This window comes from Odontesthes bonariensis, chromosome 20 (assembly GCF_027942865.1).
Source record: "Odontesthes bonariensis isolate fOdoBon6 chromosome 20, fOdoBon6.hap1, whole genome shotgun sequence".
Taxonomy (NCBI): Eukaryota; Metazoa; Chordata; class Actinopteri; order Atheriniformes; family Atherinopsidae; genus Odontesthes; species Odontesthes bonariensis.
Genome location: NC_134525.1, coordinates 22,108,227 through 22,131,785, shown reverse-complemented (window position 1 = coordinate 22,131,785; position 23,559 = coordinate 22,108,227). Strand labels below are relative to the sequence as shown.

Sequence of the window (23,559 nt, the reverse complement as noted above, 5' to 3'; positions counted from 1 at the left end):
TGTTTGGGGTAAGGGAGCAGCAGGACCTTCTGATAGGGCAGTGCATATTTCAGAGCCCTCTGTCCGTATAATGCTGTGGAATAATGAGGTGGGGAGCAAAGACTGTAGCCCAGGGCTTTGACCGTCTCTGTGACCTGATTATGTCAGGGAGTGTCAGCCACCAAGACACTACAAAAGCACAGAGCGTCCCGTCAAGTCCATATCCACAGTGATCTGTTCCCAGTGCTCCAGGCACCTTGTGAGCCAGGGAAGTCCATACTGTCTCATTAGCAACGTTTAGGATCAAGTGTTCGCTCACGGACAGCACTTTTCTGTATACAATGAGGCATGGACGAACTGGTAAACGTAACCCTGGAAGGTCACTTTTAAAGTCAAGCGCCGAGCATGTGTTTTAATACTAAGTCGTCTCCAACTGCATAAATGTCATCATATTTTTGTGAGGTCAACACTTTAAGAACAGTGCAAGTGTTAGAAGAAGAAACAAGGGTTAATGTAAACAACACAAAGTGGCACAAAAGGGCACAATGTCCACACAATCTTCCTTTAATATGTGCTGTGTGCACCTGAGATAAGATGATTCATTAGATAGAGCTCCACATTGACAAGTATCATCGTTCAAGCCTCTGGCTACTGATGGAACAATTTTGCAGCCACCCTTAAATATGACAAGGTCAGCGCTTTACTCCAACAGGCGCATGTGGATAAGAAAAAGACGGGTTTGCTTATTCCCAAACCGCTTAATATATGGTGCGGTGGTGACTGGACTGTAGAGAAACAGCTTAAAGGCAACACAAAGAGCCACTACTAGAAATCTATTTGAAAAGATCAGAAATACTATACAAATGGTTTACTTGGAACTGTACATTCATGATGAGATAGCAAACATCTTTTATGGTTTGGTTACCACGGTAACTATTCGTTTTGTAGAATTTATTCAGCTGAAAATAAAGTGATCAATCAGCATGCTGGTTGCCTGTGGACTGCACTCACCTGTCCCTGTGCATTGGTGACAAGCTGCCCGGTGGCCCCTTGCAGGTTTGACAGGGTGTTGCCAAACACCTGAGAGCCAGCGATGGAGCCCATGGCTGCTGCTGCTGCTACTGCTGCCTGGCTGGCCAGAGGATTCAGCTGGAGAGGTCGAAGACATGATTAGTCAGAACTATGCCAGCTAATGTCACCAGAGCAGATGTTTAAAATAAAGTACTGATTCTCGAAGAAGTCAGCTAACAGGCTTCACACATTTGTTCTGCTGCCAGAAGCAGCATAGGCTATCTGCAGAGAGGGCTATGCAGTCCATCATACAGGTCCCAGAGGTTTGTGCTCCAGGACCCAGTGGGAGGCTCGAGGGTTAGGGAAGAGCAGTAAAAACTGGAGGGAGGCTGTGAATAAATGGCCATTTTACCACTCTAAGTGCTTTCCCTGGCCCCTGAGGCTCCCCATGGGCAGAGGCTAGTCTTTCCACCCGCAACAGTAGTCCACCCACTCCCTGCTTTCACAATAGAGCCAGGCAGCGTGGCTATGCATCACTGTATCATCAGTTGCTTCAATACGCTTCGACTAAGAAATCTTCCTGCGTCACAAGACTCTAACACAGGGATGCTGTTGAGGCAGAGGAAGGTTAAAATGATCATCTTTACCCCTGCTGTAATGGACTTATCTGGTTTGGCCTGTGGTTGTGAAGATGAGGCTCCATGCGTCGGAGTAAGGTTTTAGAGCTCCGCCACATTGCTGAGATTACCCATATAAATCAAGCTAACCACTTATTAGGGGGCTGAAAATGCACTGATGATTTGGTTGTAGCTCAGCAGAGCAAAGTCTTATTAGGTTGAGTAAGTAGATCAAAGACCAACAAGAGATAGGAGACCTCCCAATTACTCAACAGAATAGAGAAATAATAGAAACACTGCTTAGAAGCTGGCTGCCTGCTCCCTGCTGCTAATGCTGGTTGGTTACTAAATTCAAACAAGATGGCTGAAATTAAAAGTTTATAGACTCAAAATAGAAAGTGCTGCAGCAGAAATTATTCTTTGAAATATCAACTTTTCCACACTCTCAGCACTCTGCTGAGAATTCAGCTTTGTTCATCTGAGATCATTCGGTTGCCATTTATCTTTTATCTCATCCCACCACCATATATTATTACACTTTCTGAAATCAAATGATGAAAAAATGCCACTGAGCGATCGATACTTTTTCATTGACAGTAAAGGTTAAGCACATTAAGAATGACACTGCATTTGTCTTATGAAATCATATTTCATGTTGGTGGCCTCAAATTGGCCGTGATTGATATTGCCTCCTCTCGTCTGAAAGTCATCCAGTTTTTCCTCGATAATCGCAGGATTGTCTTTTATGTGTTCAGCGGTCGTCCTTCGGAAGCCGTGAACATCAAATGTTCAAATGTTCACATTTTTTACGAAGAATTTACATGCATGCAAGTTTACTTTGGTTTATAATGCAGTGGCATTAAAGAACAATGCAGTTGAGAATAATCTAACTCAGGAGCAAGATTAGAATAAGTTTGTAGTTACCATAAGGAACTCAATGATTCCTAAAATGTGGAAGTAAGTTTTGTTGATATGTTTTGTATTTGATCCCAAATACAGTAACAATGCACTTGATTAGCTTTTGCTTAATCTTCTCCTCACGGTGCATCTGCAGGGAAAAAAACAGTCCTTTACATCGATTAGAAGCTATTGTAAAGCTACCGTAGTGACACACTACAATACAATTCTTGTCCCGATTATGTATGAACTTTTATCAGATTCATATTGTTATATCATCCAATGATATTTAAATTCTTGATGATATGCTGCCGCCTGAAATACATTGTTTTTGTAATAAATAACAGAACTTGTCATAGAGATGAATTTAAGGAATTCTCCAGACATTTGCCACACTGTGATATTTATGCATTGATAATGGATCAATTTATATGATACCAGCCCAAGCAGATACAACCTATATCATATATTCACAAATATGAAATGGCCTGGTTTTTTATCATGACAGCCAAAAAAATTTCTCATGGTAAATTTGTCTTTATTGTGAATGTGGGAAATAAAGTAAACAAATATTTAGTTTGATGAGGCAGAAATCATTGTTGTGTCTACAATCAAAGATGAAAATGAGTTGATGATTGTGGTAAAAACTAAAAATCATTTGAAAAGCTTTTAAAAAGCTTAAGCTAAATGCAATGTCTCCAGAAGTGTATTCTTAAATAACAACACTGATAAGCCACTTGTCCTAAAGCAATATGATGTGATATGGGCAGAATATTGATATCAGGCTGTAACTGAAACTTATCGGATAATCTTCCACTTCTGTCTGAAGAAGAAATAAAAGCAACTGTGGTAGTTTAGGTGAGACTGGCTCTGAATATAAAATACAGACTAAAGGGGTCTTTCAGCCATGTTTGTGATCACACATTGTGACTGTTAAAGAAAAACTAACATGGTCAGTTAAGCAGAGTTAAACAGAGGCCACAGATCAAAAGAGAGATAATGTGATCTGCTCAGGCGAGCACACTGAGAGTCTCCCTGAAAATCAGCTGTGCTTAGTGCCATTGTGTGAGTGATAGCTTGTTGAATAAGCCCTCATATTTATTTAAAAAATATTGTCATCAAGATTCATTCGATGATAGCCCTTCCAGATACTATGTTATTCTGGTAAATCTGGAGGAAAAAAGAACATGCCTTATTGTTATATCTCTGGGTAATATGAATAGCAGTTGGAAGGAGAGCCAGGAATAAGGAGAAGTGAGGCTGTGTTCAACACCTAAACAGGTGATTTTCCGCCACGGTGACTCCTCTCAACACCTCGGCGGGAGGGACAAAATGACAGACCTGGCCTGGTATTTGTACTGATTGCATGTGTTGGTGGAGATAAACAGTGATCTTCCAGTTTGTAGAGCCTGCATGTAAACCACTGTATTTCTTTCTTTTCATTCACCATGAAAAGGGTGTCGAGGATGTTTTGGCAGGACAGACCACTCTGGCTAACCCTTTTACTGTTAGGACTCAATTCTAAAATAAGTTAAAGTCAGCATGTTTATTTGAAAAAGAAATGTTTGTGACCTTAAAGTAAAATTCAAGCTAGAGATATAGAAGTATTTTTACATCACTGTGTTCTGTTACAGCGAATTTTAGCTCTTCCAAAGCCCCCATTATATTATGTGACATGATTTAGTCACCTTTGACTCCCTGTAACGACTATCACTCTCTCTTCTATCAAAGTTTAATACAGCCAAAATACAGGGCCACGTAGGGATCAACAAACACAAAATAAATGTCTGGCAGGGGGAAAAAAAGCCTGTAAATTGTTAAAAAATGAGGGAGGAGGGATTCCAGACTCCGCCAGGCTCTCCATCGCCTGTTTGACCATGAGGGTTACCTGGTGCAGCAACCCGTGTAATCTCAGGAATAGAAGGAAAAATAGTGTCCCCGCAAACCGTGGAGACACCCCTGGAAACTAAAATCGTCTGACACAAGCTAACTGGAGTTTATTCTTGGTTTTGCTCTTTTCATGTGGCCGTTCCAAACTTAATTGCCTTTTTTCTGGTCTGGCGCAGGACAAAAAGGAGCAAAGATAAATGGACAAGTGGTGTAAACACTGGCAAGGGGGAAGATTTGTCTATGCTCAGGCTTCAGCGATGTGTAAAACTTATTTCAAAAACGGAGTCAAAGGTTTACCGATCAAACAGAAAATACTCAAAGAGACTTCAAAACCACAAAGACTGATTTAGCAAATTAGTGGCCAGGAATGTTTTTATTTGAGTAAGAAAGCTGTTATGTGCAAAGTTTCATCTTAAAAGTGACTTAAAATAACTGATTACATGTAGAAGAAGATTATGAAAGAAGGTTGAATATAATGAAATATAAGACATGTGCTAAAGCTTGTGTCAAAGTCAACCCAACAGGGTAAATTAACAGTCAATACCACTCTTGTTTCTGCATGAAAGGTATGTCTTTTATCTGGAACAACAAAAAAGTTTCCCTCGACCATCCCAGCCCACCACCTCTGTCTCCTCCCTGCTCTTTTCCCACTCCAGAGTGAATGTAATCAGCTGTGACATGAGAAAACACGTTCTCTGTCTGTCAAGACTCTGCTAGTCCTCTGCTGACTATCCACCTCCTCACCCCCACCTCCTTGCCTCTCCTTCCTCACATCCGCTGTGCTTATGAACATCAAAATGCCATTAGGCCCTTCAAAACACCTCTGGTCCCTTGGTTGGTGGGGCCTCTCACTGTGGTTGTGCTCTCTGAGCCCCGTGAGCGCAGACGATTGCTCACCGTTGGGCCTCAGCTCCGGCCGCTGTGAAAAATAAAACCCAAAAAGAGCCATTCTTGGGGAAAAATATTGAGAAGTGAAAGACAGATAGAACAACTGGGGCAGATAAAACCTGGCAAAATACAATAACGCTGCATCTGGTGACAGTTGGACATTGTAATTGCTTAAGGCAGTAGAGGGAAGGGGGAGGCAGCGGGTGAGGATCAGGAGGTGGCTGAAGTGGCATGGCGGGTGCTAATGGAGTGATGTCATATGAAACTCTGGAATGACACCTTGTTAACTGAGGAGGTTTGGCTGATCAAATAAAATGCATTAACTCCAGGAAATGGCCACATCTAATGAGGCAAAATGCAAATGAGAGAGGGAAAGAGTCGTGAAAACGCTTAAACTAACAATAAAGGGATGATGGAGTATAGGACAGTGCCCGTCAATCTCTTCACTCATTACCTTCATATGAAATTAACAGCAGCTTTAATCATTACATAAAATCGTCTCCAGCCCATTTGTTGATAATTGTGAGGAACAGCAGTTCAGAGTGGGTTCTTAGTCATCTATCATTGCAGTATATTTCCTCTGGTTGGGGAACACAGTGAGTAAAAATACAAGTTATACTACAATCTTCGTACACTATTTCTCTTCCAGAGGAATGATCTATAATATTTAGCTCTTTCCAGATGTATTAAATTTCAAACTACTTGGTGATTAAGTATCTACAGGAAAGTGCTGACCATTTCAGCTTGTGATGTGACATATTTGGTGCAGTTATTTCTGTAACGCACTGGTGCTGGGCTGGAATCATGGCAGCAACCAGTATTACAGTTAATCTACCGTTTCCCAAGCTATGATCTTAAAGAGAACACTGTTTTTGTTGCTGTGAGAAAATGAGAAATAAAATAAGTAGAGTCTGGAGATTAGACTGTGGAAAAATATGAGGACTATCATTATGATCTGTTAACAGAGACTCTTCTCAACCTTTGGATGACCATTACTTAAAGTATTCAATATCTGATAAAAAAGATATGTCTTATATCAGTCAGACTGATTACATTCCATTCCTTTTCATTCAGGAAGAAATGGAATCTCTTTTCACTGTGCTGTTGTTTGACATATAAATATAGCATTTGAATGACTTTAATATCCTCCTAATCAATGTCCAGTGATCTTTTGATGTCCTCAATTCAATATAGGAAGGGTCATCCATGCTGCAGCTTTATAAACACAATAAAGGTAAATGATTACTCTCCTCTGTGGTGTCCAAAAATACAGCCGGTAATGAAGAGAAATGGAGGAGTTTGAGGAGGAGGCCTGTCATGTGTCATTGGCCAACCCTAAGCCCCAAGATTAATCACGAGAGAGGGGCTCTGTGGCTAAGATGTGGTCACCCTTGATCGATAAATCTGCCACCCTCCCTCCTCTCCACTGCCTCACTGTCTCTCTCACTTTTTCTCCAAAAATACACACAGCTGCTGCACAAGCTAAATCAGCATAATTGGAGAGATGAATTGATGAAATGTACGGCTGTATTTGTATTGATTACTTTAGTTTTGACTTCAAAGGCTTCCCGGTTTGAGGAGTTGACTTAAGAAGAAACACTCCTCTTGCATTCTAGTTGAGTTTCATCAATTACATATTCACACTAATAATGAAAAAGGACATAAAATCAACTATCAGATTAAAAAAAGAAATGGAAAAGCTTCTCATAAAGTACAGAGCAAGAGAGTTTACAAAAATTTAAATTCACACAGTCCACAAAATAATAACCACATTTATCCTCAGCTAACCACAACTAAAAACAGTATGGAGAAGAGTTTCTGATAATATTCTGCAGGGAACACAAATGGGACTTTTGACTTGCTCTATGAGGAGGGTATAATGCAATAACATTGCATTAAAAGGGTCTTTTTACAGCGTGGCAGTGCAGCATGGCTGTATTCCTTGTGTGAGCCCGGTGCTCTGTTTGCGGTCACTAATGGGCATCAGAAATTACAGGCAATGGAATCGCGCCCCGCGGGGGGACTGGCCTCCTCAGCGGAGCGGAGCACTTAGATGGTGTCTGAGAGGCTGCTGGAGGAGAAAGGGGGGAACTCAATGTCACAGCCTTGCCTCATAATTAAAGAAACCCTATTCCTTATCCACTGTTAGGTGAGCCCTAGCTTGGTGCTCTATCTGAGGGCTCCCATGTGGGTGTCTAATGCGAGTTGCCCCCAGTGTGCATGTGGGCTGATCAAGGAGCTGTGCCTTTCTGCTGGGTGTCTGAGCTGGAAGCCCTCTGCCCATTTCCAAACTAACGGAGCCAGGTTTAGAAGAAGTGAAGACCTTAAAAACTGAAGGAAATATCAGCTCTTTAATGACAGAAAGCCATAACAGGAAAAGCCACAAAGTAAGTACAAGGTGCAATATAAGTGCAATTTTAAAAGTGAAAGTGCTCTCGCAGTTTTCCAATTGAGCCCTCTAAAATTTGATAAATGTAGGTTTCTTCTTATTTAGAAATTCAAGGCTCATCGTTGGTCCTTAAGTCTGTAGATTTTCTCCCTGCCTAATCCTCATTTGAAGTAAATAAAAGTAGTAGAGCTGTCATGGTCAGGTTGTTTTCCTCATCTAGCTCCCATGCTTTATAATTATTCATATGAAATGTGGTGCTGTTGATGGGCAACAGTCTTATTTTCTGCTTCAGTCAACAGTGCACATTTGTATTTCTAAATTGTGGAGCGCTTGTTATGTAAGGCAATTTTCTGCCTTCTTAAGAGCCGGATCTCCTGTGCATTAATAAGAGGCCGGGCAGAGCTGCCGAAGAGCTGAGGTCCTGTTCATGCTCTGAACCACACAGCCACAGCAGCTATTTAAACACAGCTGCCACAGCACATATACATGTGTAAGAATTTGAAATTTCATTAAAAATTTGGCCGTTTAAAACAGGTGTTATCAAGGAATGTTGCTAGGGATGTATGACTGCCTTACAGCTCAGACATACTGTATTTAACTTCTTCGCAACTTTTAAATTAATCTTCAAAACATAAGAACACTACTGTAAAAGCACCATAGTAAACATTTTTGTGAATACTGATGTTGTGAGACCCCAATGTGACCCCAGTATCTTTTTTCACTATTCACTTTAAGAATGGTTAAGAATAAAATCAAGCAAAACCACAAAAAAAGAGGAATTAGAAAATGTAATTAATTAGAAAAATGTATCAATAAATTCTTCAAACCACAGACTCCAGTGTTGAATTCCCAGGCATGAAACAGATAATGGACTCGTCCCTCTTAACTTAAGTGTTGCCATTTTCATTGACAAGCCACAGTATGAGCCATTGCGTCTACATTCGAGCATGTCATTTTAATTTTGATTTAATATCCAACAGAAGGATGTCGGCCCGCTTCGCTAAATTGAAGGAACACGGAGCTGATCTGGAAAATCAATTAATCGATGTGCAGGGCTCATTTACTGCACATGTTAATGTAATGGGAGGAACACCCACTGCCCATAAAAAAAGAGACATTTGGAGAAAATTGGACAGTGGTGATTCTAACAGCGGTTGACACAAGTAAAGGTGCACTGCAGCGGAAAACGGTGACATGAGTGTCTGAAGGGGCCTCAGCTGGAGACAAAAGCAGCAGAGATGAGACCCGAGATTTGAGGAGGACAGTGGAGGAGGGGAGGAGGAGGAACAGGAAGATGGCAAGGAGGTGAGGAAAGATGGAGAGTGCAGACAGTCAGGCCTCTGAAAGGCCGCTGTGGTTGGCAGCAGCTGACCTTGGTGATGATGGGTTTTCACCAGAGGCTTCTAATGAAGGCTGATTGTCGGGGAACAGTGAGGGAGCCACAGGAAAGAGAAGAGAGTGAGGAGGGGGGAGTGAAAAGAGAGCAGGGAGAAAGAACAGGATTGAGGAGAGACTCGGGTAATTGCAGCACTTGTGGGTTGAGGCCCTGCGGTACTGTGATGTCGGGGTGCAGTAAGGAAGAAGAGAGATGTCTTTGGACGCTTTGGTGGTAAATTGTGGAGCACGGGGATAGGAGGCAGGCCCCAAGGCTGTAATTACCCCTATGAGTGTGCGGATGGAGAGTGGACAGGCCCAGTGTGGGGCTCTGACAGCGATCAAGGAGACAACTGTGAAGAGCAGAGAGACAGACGGCAGGAGTCTGACAGACGAGGCAGACAGGACACCTCCACCTCTCCCAAGCCCCCAAAAACCAACCAGCCAGAGACTGCACCAAGGTCAAAGGCTATTAGAGAACACACAACATGCTGGTGACAAGACAGCCATGACAAGAACAGCAGAGCTGTGGAAGATGCAGTTTCTGGATGGAGAAAGACATAATGTAGAAGAAAAAAGGGAAATAAAAAGGAACTAATCACATCAGAGTTAAAGAGAGGGATTCTGGGGTTCCACTGGATGGTGCAGCTGGGTCAGAAGGGTCTGGGCATACACACTGCAATAAGAGATTTGATAGGCTGGCCTAAGCTTCGCACTGCCACGGATCAGTATGTACTGCCTCTCCTCTCCCTTCCTGGGCTGATGTAACTCACTGGAGTGGCAAATTACACCAGACCTACAGCTGTAGCCCGACATTATGATTAATTTGATCAGTAATTTCTCCTGTTTTTCATTTTAATCGCCGCGACCATTCTGCTGTGGCAGGTCTTTCAGATCTAATTAAGATCAATTCCGGTGTAACAGACTTGGCGCGCCTCTACCCCGTCAAATCCCTGAGCTCTCTGGGCGTGGAGAAAACCTGCAGCTCTAATCAATCAACTTCCAGCAAAATCCAGCGGGCTCCAACAATCAGCCCATTAACGCACTTAAGCAAATTTCATAATCCCCCCCTGTCTACTTGTCATCACTTTGCTGGCTATTTCAGGCTGCATCCAACAGTACTCTGTTGACTGTAGGAGTCTTAGAAAGGTAAATTTTCCCTGCATTTATCCAAATTAGCTGCAGTAATGTACGAGTAAACCATTGACTCAAGGGGACAAGCTCTGTTGTGGTAAGATTTGTACTCTAATAGGAATATTAATGAGCAAGTTAATGAATTTTGTCACACAAATTAAAAACAGTAAAAGCACAAGGGATGTAATGAACGGTCAGAATTTCCTCAGTTTGAGTTTACAAAGACTATCACACACCTCCCATGAGAAGGGAATTGCAATGAGACATTAATTGGAACATAATGAGTGTTTGTCTCTCTGCAGCTCTGCGCAGTATTTTCGGCAAAGAGTTGAATGGCTGAGTGATTTTACTTGTCTGGATAATGACAGCAGGAAATGGGGGTGTTATCTGTGTAATGCTCATTGTATTATGGTAATTATGACTCCTCTTTACTGCACAGACCAGTTCCTATGGGCGAAAACGTGGAAACGTCAGAAATATCCTCCTGTGTCTTTAATTAGAACATACAAAAGACCGATCAACAATTTAATTTGGTTTATAACCAAGTCTCAGCTGAGGAATTTTCTTTGAATTTCAAAACTTCTGTGAATCAACCAATAAGGAGCACAGCCGTTCTGAGACTGAAAATGCAATCACTGACCTAAACACTGGAGCGAGGTAGAGCTGCTGTTTAAATCCTATTGTAGCCTTAAGAGGGTGCTGAGGCTGCGACCTGTCCTTGAGTGAGCCCCTCGCTGGGTGACACACTCCCAGCAATGACCCAGAGAAACTAAGCCTTTTACGGCCATTCTGCCTCTCCTGCACACACACTTACACAAACATGCACACACACTCCATAATCCTATTTGATGAGGCAATATCTTAATGACACCTGATGTGGCCTCTTTGTCCCCCTAAAGGAAGGTCTGTCCTCAGTCATAATCACCCATGCTGCTTCTTTTAGAAGGAGACCATCTATCTAAAGAAAATGTTCTCAGTCTTATTGATGCAGTGAGCTTTTTCTAAAATAGAAGCTGTAAGATGAAGTTGCTCATAGTTCTTTAAAAAACTTAATCTAGAGGTGGCTTAAACCGAATCAAAGACTTTGTAAACAGAGAGTCTGATTGAGAACTGTTACATCAAGTCTTTGAGCAAAGCCTGACACAAGCTATAAGTGTAAATCTGTACTTTGTTCAGAAGCTTTTGTATCCACAGTTGCACTAAACACCCTATTTAGTGTTTTTAGGTGACTATGGATACAACAGCTACAAGGATGTAGCGGCTAGCCTTTGGAGCCCATTAAATCCAGAAGCTGTTTTTCCTGCTGAGTCTCACTAGGCTGTGACAGGGCCAGAGAGGGCTGCAAGGGGAAACAAATAGCCCAACTCATCCTGGCCATAAAGAAGCTTGCACCACAACCCAATAAAGGTCTGACGCTGATGAATGTGACCAGGGACAGAAAAGCGACCATGGCTAGTTTCCACCAGAAATGAAACCACAGGGATATAAAATAGGTTATTATCATCACACAGTGACAGGCAGATGGACAGAAGGGCAGAGATGGATGGACACACAAAGTGACTAAAAAGGAGGTTGAGTAGGAAGAGCAGCAAAGATTAAGGGACTGATTACGCCTGGAAAGCCTAAGGTAAAGAGATAGATAACCTCAGAAACAGAAACAGCGGCAGGAGCATGTGAATCATGTGTCTTTCCTAGTTACGAGGTTCGACGTGCTCAAACGCATCAAGGATTCAACGACCAGATGCATATTCTAACAGCTCCCCGTGGATAGAGGAGTTGCCAGCCTCAGCTCAAACACACTTGATGAAAATCAAGTAGCAAAGAATCATGCGATTTGTGTACTGATTGAGCAATGAATCATATTGTCAATAAAGACACTATTTAGATCCTCATTTCAGCTTTTCAGGTATTATTCTGTTTAATTACATAGCCAGCAGGGTTCTCGTAATGGTAATCGTATAATATATATATAAAAATAATTACATGGATTGACTGGAGGTAGTTGGTTATCTTGAGAGCTTTTTACACATGTGTGTATAGGGATGGCACTCACAGCAACATCAACTGAATATGAAAAAAACCCTACATAGTTGGAAAAAACTAATCTATCTTTCCAATGCGACCAATCTATATTAAATATACTCACATATACTCAGATATACCACAACAGATCGGTGTTTGTGGACTCACCGGCAGAGGCATGGGTGGAGTGACAGGTGAGGGAAGGCTGCGAACCGGCGAATGATTGGGTCGGTGGGGCGGGGACTGCTGATGATGCCCGGAGGTGGAGGAGCACGCGGAACCTGGAGACGGGACAGAAGTCTGCTGCTGGCCAGGTGGGGTCATGTGATGCTGGGAAGGCAGCTGGTTCAGGGCATGGGAGTGGGTCTGTTGGTGATGGTGTTGTTGCTGCTGCTGCTGCTGTTGTTGCTGGTGGTGCTGCTGCATCTGTTGGAGCTGTTGCAGGTGCTGTAGCTGGGAGTTCAGTGATGAGGTAGCTGTTGGTAAAAGGACAGTTGCTTGATTTTTATGTGCTTGAAATATTAAGTCTCACACATACAGGACAACAAACACAAATGAGCTTTGACTGACAACCTGAAACAAGTGTTTTAGCACATAAGAAAAAGAAGGCATCATTTTTTGGAGAATATTCTAACACCTCAGACAGAAATACATGCACACATGGAGGTGTGGGAGGCACAGGTGAATAGTGAGAGACACATGTAAATTGCATGGAGCCACAACAAGGTCCTTCAGGGTTTTTAAGCTGAATGATAGTCAGTGAATTTAATTTAGCAAGTTGGTGAACAAAGCTATCAAGCCTGACTGATATAACTGCTCTCTCTGGAGCCAGAAGTTCTCATTGTCACACTGAAAAAGACAGAATCTTTAGTTTAATGGCTTAAAATCTCATAAGAAAGAGACATCCATTATCTCAGGGGGAGTTCAGAAATAAACCCATTAACTAATTAGATCCAATAATGGTATAGCATTAGACATTTATTTCTACATTAAAATGCTTTTGAATTTTCATGCAGTTTAATAAAAGGGAATTAACACTCAGGCTGCCATCCATGAAAATTTCTCAGAAGACAGAATGTACATTTGAAGTATAACATGACTGCGACAATGTTCTTCCACCACATGGTCAATTCAAATGGCAGTTCCTCAAAAACATCTGAGTGTAGGTGAGGTTTAACAAATAAGAAAATCCAGTGAATAGAAATTGTAAATAGAACATGTTTCTACAAAAGACTTCCATAATGGACTTTACCGGGCCACATGTTGAAGTGTCCTTGGGCAAGACACTGAACCCTACGTTGCCTTCCGATGCGTTAATCGATATGTGAATGTGTGTGATAAAAGCCCTGCATTGCCTCAAACATGGGAAAGACTACGGCATCCTTATGAGCACGTGTGTGAATGTGTGGCTGTGGCTTGTAGTGTAAATGCGCTTTGAGTGGTCAATTAGACAATTTCAGTTACAGAAGATCTAAGTAAATATGTGGAGCTAAAAGTAGAGTACAGTAATGTGAAAAGGAAAGTACACCCTCTTGCAATTCTAGAGTTTAATATGTCAGGACATATTAAAAAAATCATCTGTCCTTACAAGTTAGAAAAATGTAACTTCAGATGAAAAAAAAGGACATATTACAGTGTTATTATTTAACAAGGACCAAGCCAATATGAAGAGGCAGTGTGTGAAAAAGCAAGTACATCCAACAATTCAATAGCTTGTGTAATTCACCTTTAGCACCAAGACTTGAGATAATAGTTTTCTGTTTCATCATTCTCTCACATTATTGAAGAGAAATTTTGGACCACTCTTCATTACAAGGCTGCTTCCGTTAATTGAGGTTTGTGGGCATGCTAAGGTCCCACACAGAATTTTATTCAGGTTGAGGTCTGGACTTTGGGTCATTGTGACACCTTGATTAAGCCCAAATCATCAGCCTTCCATCGCTGTGTGTGCTGATTGATTTTCTGCAAATGTGTCAGGATCCGTGTTTTTGGTCACCTTGTTCTCTCCTGTGTTTTTGGTTTTCCCTTGTTAATTTGCCCCAGATGTTTTGAGTTCCCTTGATTACCCTCATGTGTATTTAAGTTCAGTTTAAGTTCGGTCGGATTCTTGTATGTCTACCTGTACTTCAGTTCCGTGTATGTTTGCGCCCTGTCCTTGGATTATTGTTAATAAATCACATTCCTTTTCCACAACGAGGAGTTACTATTGCTTTTGGATCCTACTCAACCACACATCGTGACAAAATGTGCTGCTGTGCATTATGACCAAACATCTCCACTTTGGTCTTGTCTGTCCGAAGGACAGAGTTCCAGGTGTCTTGCGTTTTCTATGGATGCAACTTTGTAATTCAAATAATGGAAGGAGAGGCTTTCTCCTGCAACCCTTTTGTGACAAAGTGGGTGAGACCATTTGTCTCATTTATTAATAGCATCTTTAGTTCACCATACTTGTTTGTTTTCAATCATTTTACTATCAGTAATCAGCACTTTACAGATACAGACTATCCCGGATTTGTTTGTGTTTTGTATTATGTTTGGTTATATTTCATAGTTCAACATCTTTGATTTAAATAAACACTCACAAGTATTGTTAAATTCAATTACAATTTATTGATTTATGTTTCCTTAGAATCAGTTAAATGAACATTTAAGTGTGCTACTCACCATACCCACCATGTGCTCAGAGACAAAGGGAGGAAGTGCTGCAATATTTCTGCTTTTATATTCTGTGAAACTTGATTGGGGGAGGTCATTGGACTAGTCCAAATCAGGAAGGTGACACACATTAGGTTAAGATATTATTTAGGTTTATTTGGTATTTCCTTTTCTATGGTTAACATGTTGATGAAGACATAAAACAGGCATGAGTGTTTTTACTGTAATGTGTATGAATTGTGACATGTGGAAAACTGAAATGGTGAAGTTAAAAGCCAGTGGATTCACCTCCTCTGTTGGTACAACCAAGGAAGCATTGCCCAGTGAGGTGAAGCTATTTAAGCAGTGGCCTTTAGTCTGTCTGGAAGGAGGAGGAAAGGGAGTGCAACTATTGTGCTGATCGGGTGTAGCAATGTACATTTGATTTAATTTCTTTTCTTTTTTGTTTTGTTTAGTTTAGTTCTAAGTTGAGTTTTATTTAGTTCAACTAAGATAACTGTTCAGTTATATTTTTTGTTGTAAATATTTTTGCTACACGTGAAACAGGCACCTGTAAATAAACACCTTGGGGTGATTTTTGGACAAACTGCCGTGATTCTGCCTCCTACTTATGCCGCTCTGGTCAGCTTCCCAACATTTGGTGGCAGTGGTGGGATCCAGGCCAGTAGGAGGCACAGAAGAAAATGTCAACTCGACAGAAGAAACTGACAAGTGAGCATTTGCAAGAAGAGTCGCAAAATGGCGGAGACCAGCAAGGGGCAGCAGGTGGTCAACCGACGCCGGACAGCATGGCCGAACTATCGAATCTCCTTCACCGTCTGATGCAACAGCAGGCTGATCGGGACATCAGGACGGAGCAGGACCACAGACGACAAGAGGAGCGATGGAAGAGACTCCAGCACCAGTTTGGTCAGCTTCAACAGGAGGTACATCAGGACCATCAAGATCGTCATCAGACAAAGGAAGGTTTGACAGCCACATCTACTGCTTCCATAGAGCTGTCAGCCGAGCCATCTAACATCCCAGCAGTCCAAGTCAGGCCAGAGACTGGCCCGTCGCAGCCAGCAGAAGGACAGATTTCCAGTTTGGTGAGGTTTCCTGGCTGGAAAAGTCCTAAAATGCAGCCTTACAATGAAGGTGAGGACATCGAGCATTATCTCATCACCTTTGAAAGGATTGCTCATGCCTGTCAGTGGCCTCAAGATGAGTGGGCACTGCACTTAGTCCCACTATTGTCTGGTAGAGCTCGTGCTGCCTATATAGCTATGGACATAGATGACACAATGGACTATATTAAAGTCAAATCTGCTGTTCTGAAGAAGTTTGAAATAAGTGCAGAAACCTATCGACTGAGCTTTCGTTCAAGTGTACCGGGAGAAGACGAGACACCAAAAGAGCTGCAGGTGCGCCTCAAGGACTTGTACATCAAGTGGATGACGCCCCATGAAAAGACAAAAGAGCAGATTGGAGATGCAATCATAATGGAGCAGTTTCTTAAAGCCCTGAACCCTGAACTGCGCACCTGGGTAAAGGAACGGAACCCAAACACTTCAAAGGAAGCAGCAGAGATGGCGGAAGCTTTTTTAGCTGCCCGTCGTCCTTCAAGAGAGTATATCAGAATCAAGCCCCACCCACCCACACCCTCTGGTAAGCCTGCTGGTTTGAATGACTCTAGATTCAAGAACTCTAGACATAGTTTCTCGCCCCCTAATTCAAATCAATTTGAGTCGAGAAACAAATCCCATTTAGCATGTCATTTTTGTGGTCAGACTGGTCATTTTAAAGCCAAGTGTCCTAAGCTTAATACCAGTAGTAACTACATGTGTTTCACACCTGGTAGTGAGTTACAGAGTGAAATCTCTGAATGTTGTCATCAGGAGTTGACAGTTGGTGTGTTGATTGCAGATAGACCATGCGTAGCTCTGCTTGACTCAGGGAGTAATCGCACCCTGGTTAGACAGGATAGTCTCCCTAGCGACGTTACATTTTGTGGAGGGACAGTTGATGTTGTCTGTGTACATGGTGACAAGGTAGGGTACCCCATAGCTGACGTAACGATACAAGTAGGGGCTCAAAACTACTTGCTTTCTGTAGGTGTATTTGAACACCTACCCTATCAGGTTGTTTTAGGACGTGATCTCCCCCTCCTTGCTGATCTGATAGCTAAGCAGTCTGGTGAGACGAGGGCCATTGGCAGTAGTTCCAGTTTACTAGCAATGACAAGGTCAAATACCAAGCAGGATCAGCTTAGCTCAGTTTCAGAGTGGGAGGAGTTACCTTTTGCCAATGAGGAAGCACCTAGCATCACTCTAGCCAGACAGCTTAGAGAGAGAAAGACTAGGAGACAGAGAAGACAGGACAGAGTAAGGGGGACATCATCAGCTGAGAAGGTGTGCATGCCTTTAGAGCCTGACCTTGTGTCCATTCCTAGTGATGTGGCTAAGCTACAGAGAGAGGACCCTACTGTGTCAAATCTATTTGCTAAATGTGTACCAGAGTCCACGCATGTAACCGAAAGAGGAAAAGAGGTGTATGTGGTTAAGGGAGACTTGTTGTATCGTCGTAGCCAGATTAGTGACCAATTAGTCATTCCCCAGAGCTTGAGGTCAACAATTTTAAGTCTGAGCCATTCTATCCCTTGGGCAGGACATTTAGGACAGGCAAAAACCTTTGCTAGAATGGTTCCTCGGTTTTATTGGCCTTACCAATATGCTGACACAGTTAAATATTGCCAGTCATGTCCTCAATGCCAGTTAACAGCACCTGGCAAGAAAGGAGATAGGGCCCCCCTTATTAACATGCCCATCATTGAAACACCCTTTTCTCGTATTGCCATGGACATTGTAGGCCCCCTCGAAAGAAGTAGTGCAGGCCATAGATACATACTAGTAGTTTGCGACTATGCTACAAGATATCCTGAAGCCTTTCCGCTGAAGAAGATTAAAGCTCGCCAGATCGTCAACTGCCTCATCCAGCTGTTCTCCAGAGTGGGGATTCCAAGAGAGATTATCACTGACCAAGGCACCAACTTCACATCAAGTCTACTGAAACAGATCTACAGCATGCTAGGCATTCAAGGGGTGAAGACCAGTCCCTACCATCCACAAACAGATGGCCTCGTTGAGCGCTTTAACAAGACCCTCAAGTCCATGCTGAGGAAGTTTGTGAACGATTCTGGGTCAGACTGGAACCAGTGGCTTCCATTCTTGTTATTTGCGTACAGGGAAGTCCCACAGGCATCAACTGGATTTTCACCTTTCCAACTGCTGTATGGACATTCAGTGAGGGGTCCAATGGATGTATTGAAGGAAGCCTGGGAGGGACCTGTGCCACAACAACAGTGCAGTGAACTTTCATATGTGTTGAAAATGAGAGACAAGGTGGACCAGCCAGAACATTCTAGGACCCTGTTGGCACGAGCAGTTGTTGATGAGGAGGAGCTTCAAGAGCAGTATTTTCCTTCTGCAATGGATGTACCAGTGTATCCTGATTTGTGTCACCTGCCAGCAGAGAAGTGTCAGGAGCTTCAGAAACACATGACAAAAGAACTGTTCAGTTTGAAACCAGGTTGTACACACCTCATCAAACATCACATCCGTCTGCATGCAGCTGAGCAACAACCCATCAGAGACACTACTTCTCGTATTCCAGCCAAACTTGTTCCTGAACTGAAGAGGGAAGTGGAGGAAATGCTGACTATGGGAATCATTGAGCCGTCACGGAGTGAGTGGTGCAGCTCTGTGGTGTTGGTGCCAAAGAAAGATGACCCAAAACTGAGATTTTGTGTCAACTTTTCGAAATTAAATGCAGTTTCTGCTTTCGATCCATATCCAATGCCGAGGGTTGATGAGCTGATTGAGCGCTTGGGACATGCCAACTTTCTGACAACCCTTGACCTTTGCAAAGGTTACTGGCAAGTACCCCTGACAGAAGCGTCAAAGGACTTAACAACGTTCAGAGTACCAGGGGGCTTATTCAGGTTCAGAATGATGCCTTTTGGATTACATGGAGCACCAGCAACATTCCAGAGACTGGTGGATGAGGTTTTGCGAGGTGCAGAGAACTACGCAGCAGCCTATATTGATGACATCGTTATCTACAGCGAGACCTGGGAGGAGCATGTACAGCATCTTGCTGATGTCTTCCAACGCATCCACAGTGCTGGTCTGGTAATTAATGCAAAGAAATGTCACATTGCCAAGCCTGAGGTGCAGTACCTTGGGTATGTGATTGGAGGTGGTGGTATCCGACCCCAAGTAGGCAAGGTGGATGCAATTGCAGCTTCACCATTGCCTAACACCAAGAAAAGAATGAGGTCCTTTTTGGGGTTAGTCGGCTGGTATCGGAGACTAATACCCAACTTTGCAACAAGATCTGCTGTGCTAACCGATATGACTCGCAAATCTAGCCCAGTGAAACTTAAATGGACTGAAGAGAGTGAAGGTGCTTTTATGGACTTGAAAAACTGCCTTTGTGAGAAACCGGTTTTGCAATGTCCGGATTTCACTCTTCCTTTTACTGTACAGACAGATGCTTCTGGAGTAGGGCTTGGCGCTGTCTTACTTCAAGGTGAAGCTGAAGATCTGTTGCCTGTACAGTACATCAGCCGGAAACTGTTTCCAAGGGAAATGAGGTACTCAACTGTAGAGAAGGAAGCTCTAGCGATCAAATGGGCTTTAGACACTTTGAAGTATTACCTCATTGGTAAAGAGTTTATTCTTGAGACTGATCATCGTGCTTTACAGTGGATACACAAGATGAAAGACACTAATGCCAGAATTACCAGATGGTACTTGTCTCTCCAACCTTATCGTTTCCAGGTCCAGTATAGACCAGGACATAAGAATGTCATTGCTGACTTCTTGTCCCGTGACTCTGAGGAGTAACGGTCTTAAGGGGGGGTGTGTGTGACAAAGTGGGTGAGACCATTTGTCTCATTTATTAATAGCATCTTTAGTTCACCATACTTGTTTGTTTTCAATCATTTTACTATCAGTAATCAGCACTTTACAGATACAGACTATCCCGGATTTGTTTGTGTTTTGTATTATGTTTGGTTATATTTCATAGTTCAACATCTTTGATTTAAATAAACACTCACAAGTATTGTTAAATTCAATTACAATTTATTGATTTATGTTTCCTTAGAATCAGTTAAATGAACATTTAAGTGTGCTACTCACCATACCCACCATGTGCTCAGAGACAAAGGGAGGAAGTGCTGCAATATTTCTGCTTTTATATTCTGTGAAACTTGATTGGGGGAGGTCATTGGACTAGTCCAAATCAGGAAGGTGACACACATTAGGTTAAGATATTATTTAGGTTTATTTGGTATTTCCTTTTCTATGGTTAACATGTTGATGAAGACGTAAAACAGGCATGAGTGTTTTTACTGTAATGTGTATGAATTGTGACATGTGGAAAACTGAAATGGTGAAGTTAAAAGCCAGTGGATTCACCTCCTCTGTTGGTACAACCAAGGAAGCATTGCCCAGTGAGGTGAAGCTATTTAAGCAGTGGCCTTTAGTCTGTCTGGAAGGAGGAGGAAAGGGAGTGCAACTATTGTGCTGATCGGGTGTAGCAATGTACATTTGATTTAATTTCTTTTTTGTTTTGTTTAGTTTAGTTCTAAGTTGAGTTTTATTTAGTTCAACTAAGATAACTGTTCAGTTATATTTTTTGTTGTAAATATTTTTGCTACACGTGAAACAGGCACCTGTAAATAAACACCTTGGGGTGATTTTTGGACAAACTGCCGTGATTCTGCCTCCTACTTATGCCGCTCTGGTCAGCTTTCTAACACCTTTCAAACAAACCATACCTGTTCAGTCTTTTTCTAACTGTACTGTCATGAACTTTAACATTTAACATGCTAACTGAGGCCTGTAGAGTCTGGGATGTAGGTCCTGGCTTTTTGTAGATTCTCTGAGCATTGAAACTAATTATAGAAAACAGAGAAAATACTTTTCCTCCTTACCTAATTTAACTAAACAAATATTCTAGTCAACGACATCATCACAACTCTAACAGCTTTTAAATTCTCCAATCACAAGTGTATGAACATACAGAAACACAAAGACTAGTCTGAATAAAGTGTTGCAAGTGTGTTAAAAGACAATTCACTTCAACCAAGTATCTGCAGTGTTAGTAGTGGTAAAGGATTATAACCTGGCTTCACAGTCATAGTTTCTATTACTATGCTTTTAAAAGCAAAGGATTGAAGAACAAATACTCGTTTCTAATGAGTGCTTGTGAACACCTATTGATAATGCAGCCCGGCAATTGTGAACACGGCCTAGACAAGCTTGTATACACACTGAATCAATGCACTTAAATAATTTAAGTATGCTTGTCTCATAAAAGATTAATAAAACATCAGGGTAGAAAAGTCTTTGATTAGTAGGGTCACTTCGACTCCAGGACAGGCATGGATGAACGTTTGATGAAGATCACATCATCCTCCTCTTTCCTCATTCTGCAGAAGCTCAGCCAAAGGAAGTTGGCATTCTCGTGGCCAGTAAACAGTGCACTTTTATTTTTCTTCTACCTCTTGACACATTGACACCTCTCTCACACCCCCACCATGAATTATATATCATCTGTGCAAACGGCAAGAGTCCAATTCTCACTTGAAATGTTGGGGCAAGTTGTCTTGGAAGCGTTGAGCCCCTGACAGGACTGGCTCTTTTCCTTTACAACTTCACAACGACAAAGTGTTGAGCCCTAGTTAAAGATGGAATAAAAGGGAACAAAGACGGAGAAAACAAAAGGGGGGTAAAATGAGATTTCTGTCAAAGAATTATCGAAACCAGACGAAGATCAAAGACGATTGAAGAATTTCCTCCAGCACCAACCATTACGCCGAGGAACAAGAAGCACAACAAAAGAATATGAGGCAAAAGAAAACAAATACAGAGGGAATATGGAAGAAGCCCCATGTGGCCTTATTATAAGGGCTACACTGCAGGTAACTATATTCTTTAACAGCAGTGCTTTATAAATTCTGTCATCTTGTTAAGACTGTCAGGACCACTGACCCTCCACTCCCATCTAACTGGGCAACTGGCATTCTGAAGCTCATTCTTTTAACCACAGCTGTCTGATTGCTTTGGTTGAGCACATAATCCAAACGGCTTGTCTCAGCTAATTGTTTGTGCTCCTTCCTCCAGCAGACACAGGGCCAAGGATGAGAGTGGGAGCTTCATTTATGATGGAGAGAGGGCAAGAGGGTGCCTGGTTCCAAGAGTGCTCATTATATCTCCCCCTGTCGCTATGTTGCGTTTCATATTCACTAGTCCTTGTCTACTAAGAAGCAAGCAATGCTCCCACTTAGTCATCGCGGCTTAGGGGTGGAAGAGCATGGGACTCTTTTTCGCTGTTGACACAACTTGCCGATGTAAATGTTTATAATGAAGAATGAGCCAGATCGTGCTGCTAAATAATCAGATACAAGCTAAATTGTGGCATTTTATGCTCAGTTTAAACATTTAACAACAATCACAATGGACTAAGAAACACCAGCACAGAGCAGTCTAAGGCCTCCAACCTCTGTGCTTTGAGAAACTGTCTGCCATCTAGCTCTCTCTTGTTTTTTTTTCTTTGTTTTATATATTTTTTTCCTTTAGTGACACAGAAGAAATCAACTGTTATCTTTTACTGTCCCGGCACGGGATCCTGAGGTGCTGGAGGACGAAGCAAGACTGATCGTCAGAGGTTGAAAGGCTAGGTCAAATCCGGCTTGTTCGTCAGACAAAATGCTATTTTTGTTTCGTGTGCAGTTGAGGACTGGGGAAGGGGGGCAGCCTCCTCTCTCATTACCAGTGCTATCTCAGTAGTCCCTGCCTACCCCCACATTACAGCACTTTTCTCTCTGGGGTTGATTCAAACTCGGATCCTCGTTTTACTTACAGTGCACAACACCTGCGTTTACAACAAATCCCTATGAGTTATACAACCCCTGGAAAACAGGATGGAATCACCACTCTTAGTGGAAGTTCATTCATCTATTTTATTTTCCAAAAGGATAAATAGAACACAAACGCGACACAAAACAATTGTGATTTAATAGCTAAACAGTCTGGCTTTGTAAAACATATCTAAAGGAACTTATTTCAATTTTGTTGTAATTGTTTGCATTTTTGTCTTACATGAGGTAGATGAAAAATTCATGGAATCACATTGTAATTTGTATTTCTAAAACAAATACCTGCACAGGTCTAAATATAAAAATTCAGTCTGCAGTTAAAAGAGAGTGCTTGCAGAGCTGAATGAGCTGTTGCACCTCCTCATTGAAAGGAAGCATAGCCCCAAAATTCCTGTCTTTCTCCCTTTAAGTGGAAACAATGGGAAGAATGATCAAATTCCTTCAAGAAGGTAATCTAACTCGGAATGTGGCAAAATGGAATTTGAGGCAAGTACAAACAAAATGAGAAGGTTATAAAAGGGAAACATACAGTCTGACCAAGCAATACATCAAAGCATCGGGAAAGAAAACTCAGAGCAATATGCCTGAAAATAGAAAATGAACAACTAAAGAAATGGAAAAAAAAATGGGCAGATACAGGAGTCAGTGTTTGTGACCAAACGGTAAGAAACTGAAATAGGATTTCCATCCAGAAAAGTCAATTGTAAATCACTATCACCTGACAGAAAACAAAAAAAGGTCACAGTAGGCTAAAGAGAAGTGGATGGGCTGTGGAT

General features: G+C 42.1%; 1 protein-coding gene across 1 annotated transcript in view; it reads right to left on the bottom strand.

The window, feature by feature from the left end:
• The window catches only part of pou6f2 (POU class 6 homeobox 2), a 76,757-nt gene that overhangs the window by 16,307 nt on the left and 36,891 nt on the right, over positions 1-23,559 (bottom strand). Inside the window, 2 exon segments of the mRNA XM_075452627.1 lie at positions 991-1,128; positions 12,370-12,677. Coding sequence (XP_075308742.1) covers positions 991-1,128; positions 12,370-12,677 — 446 coding nt within the window.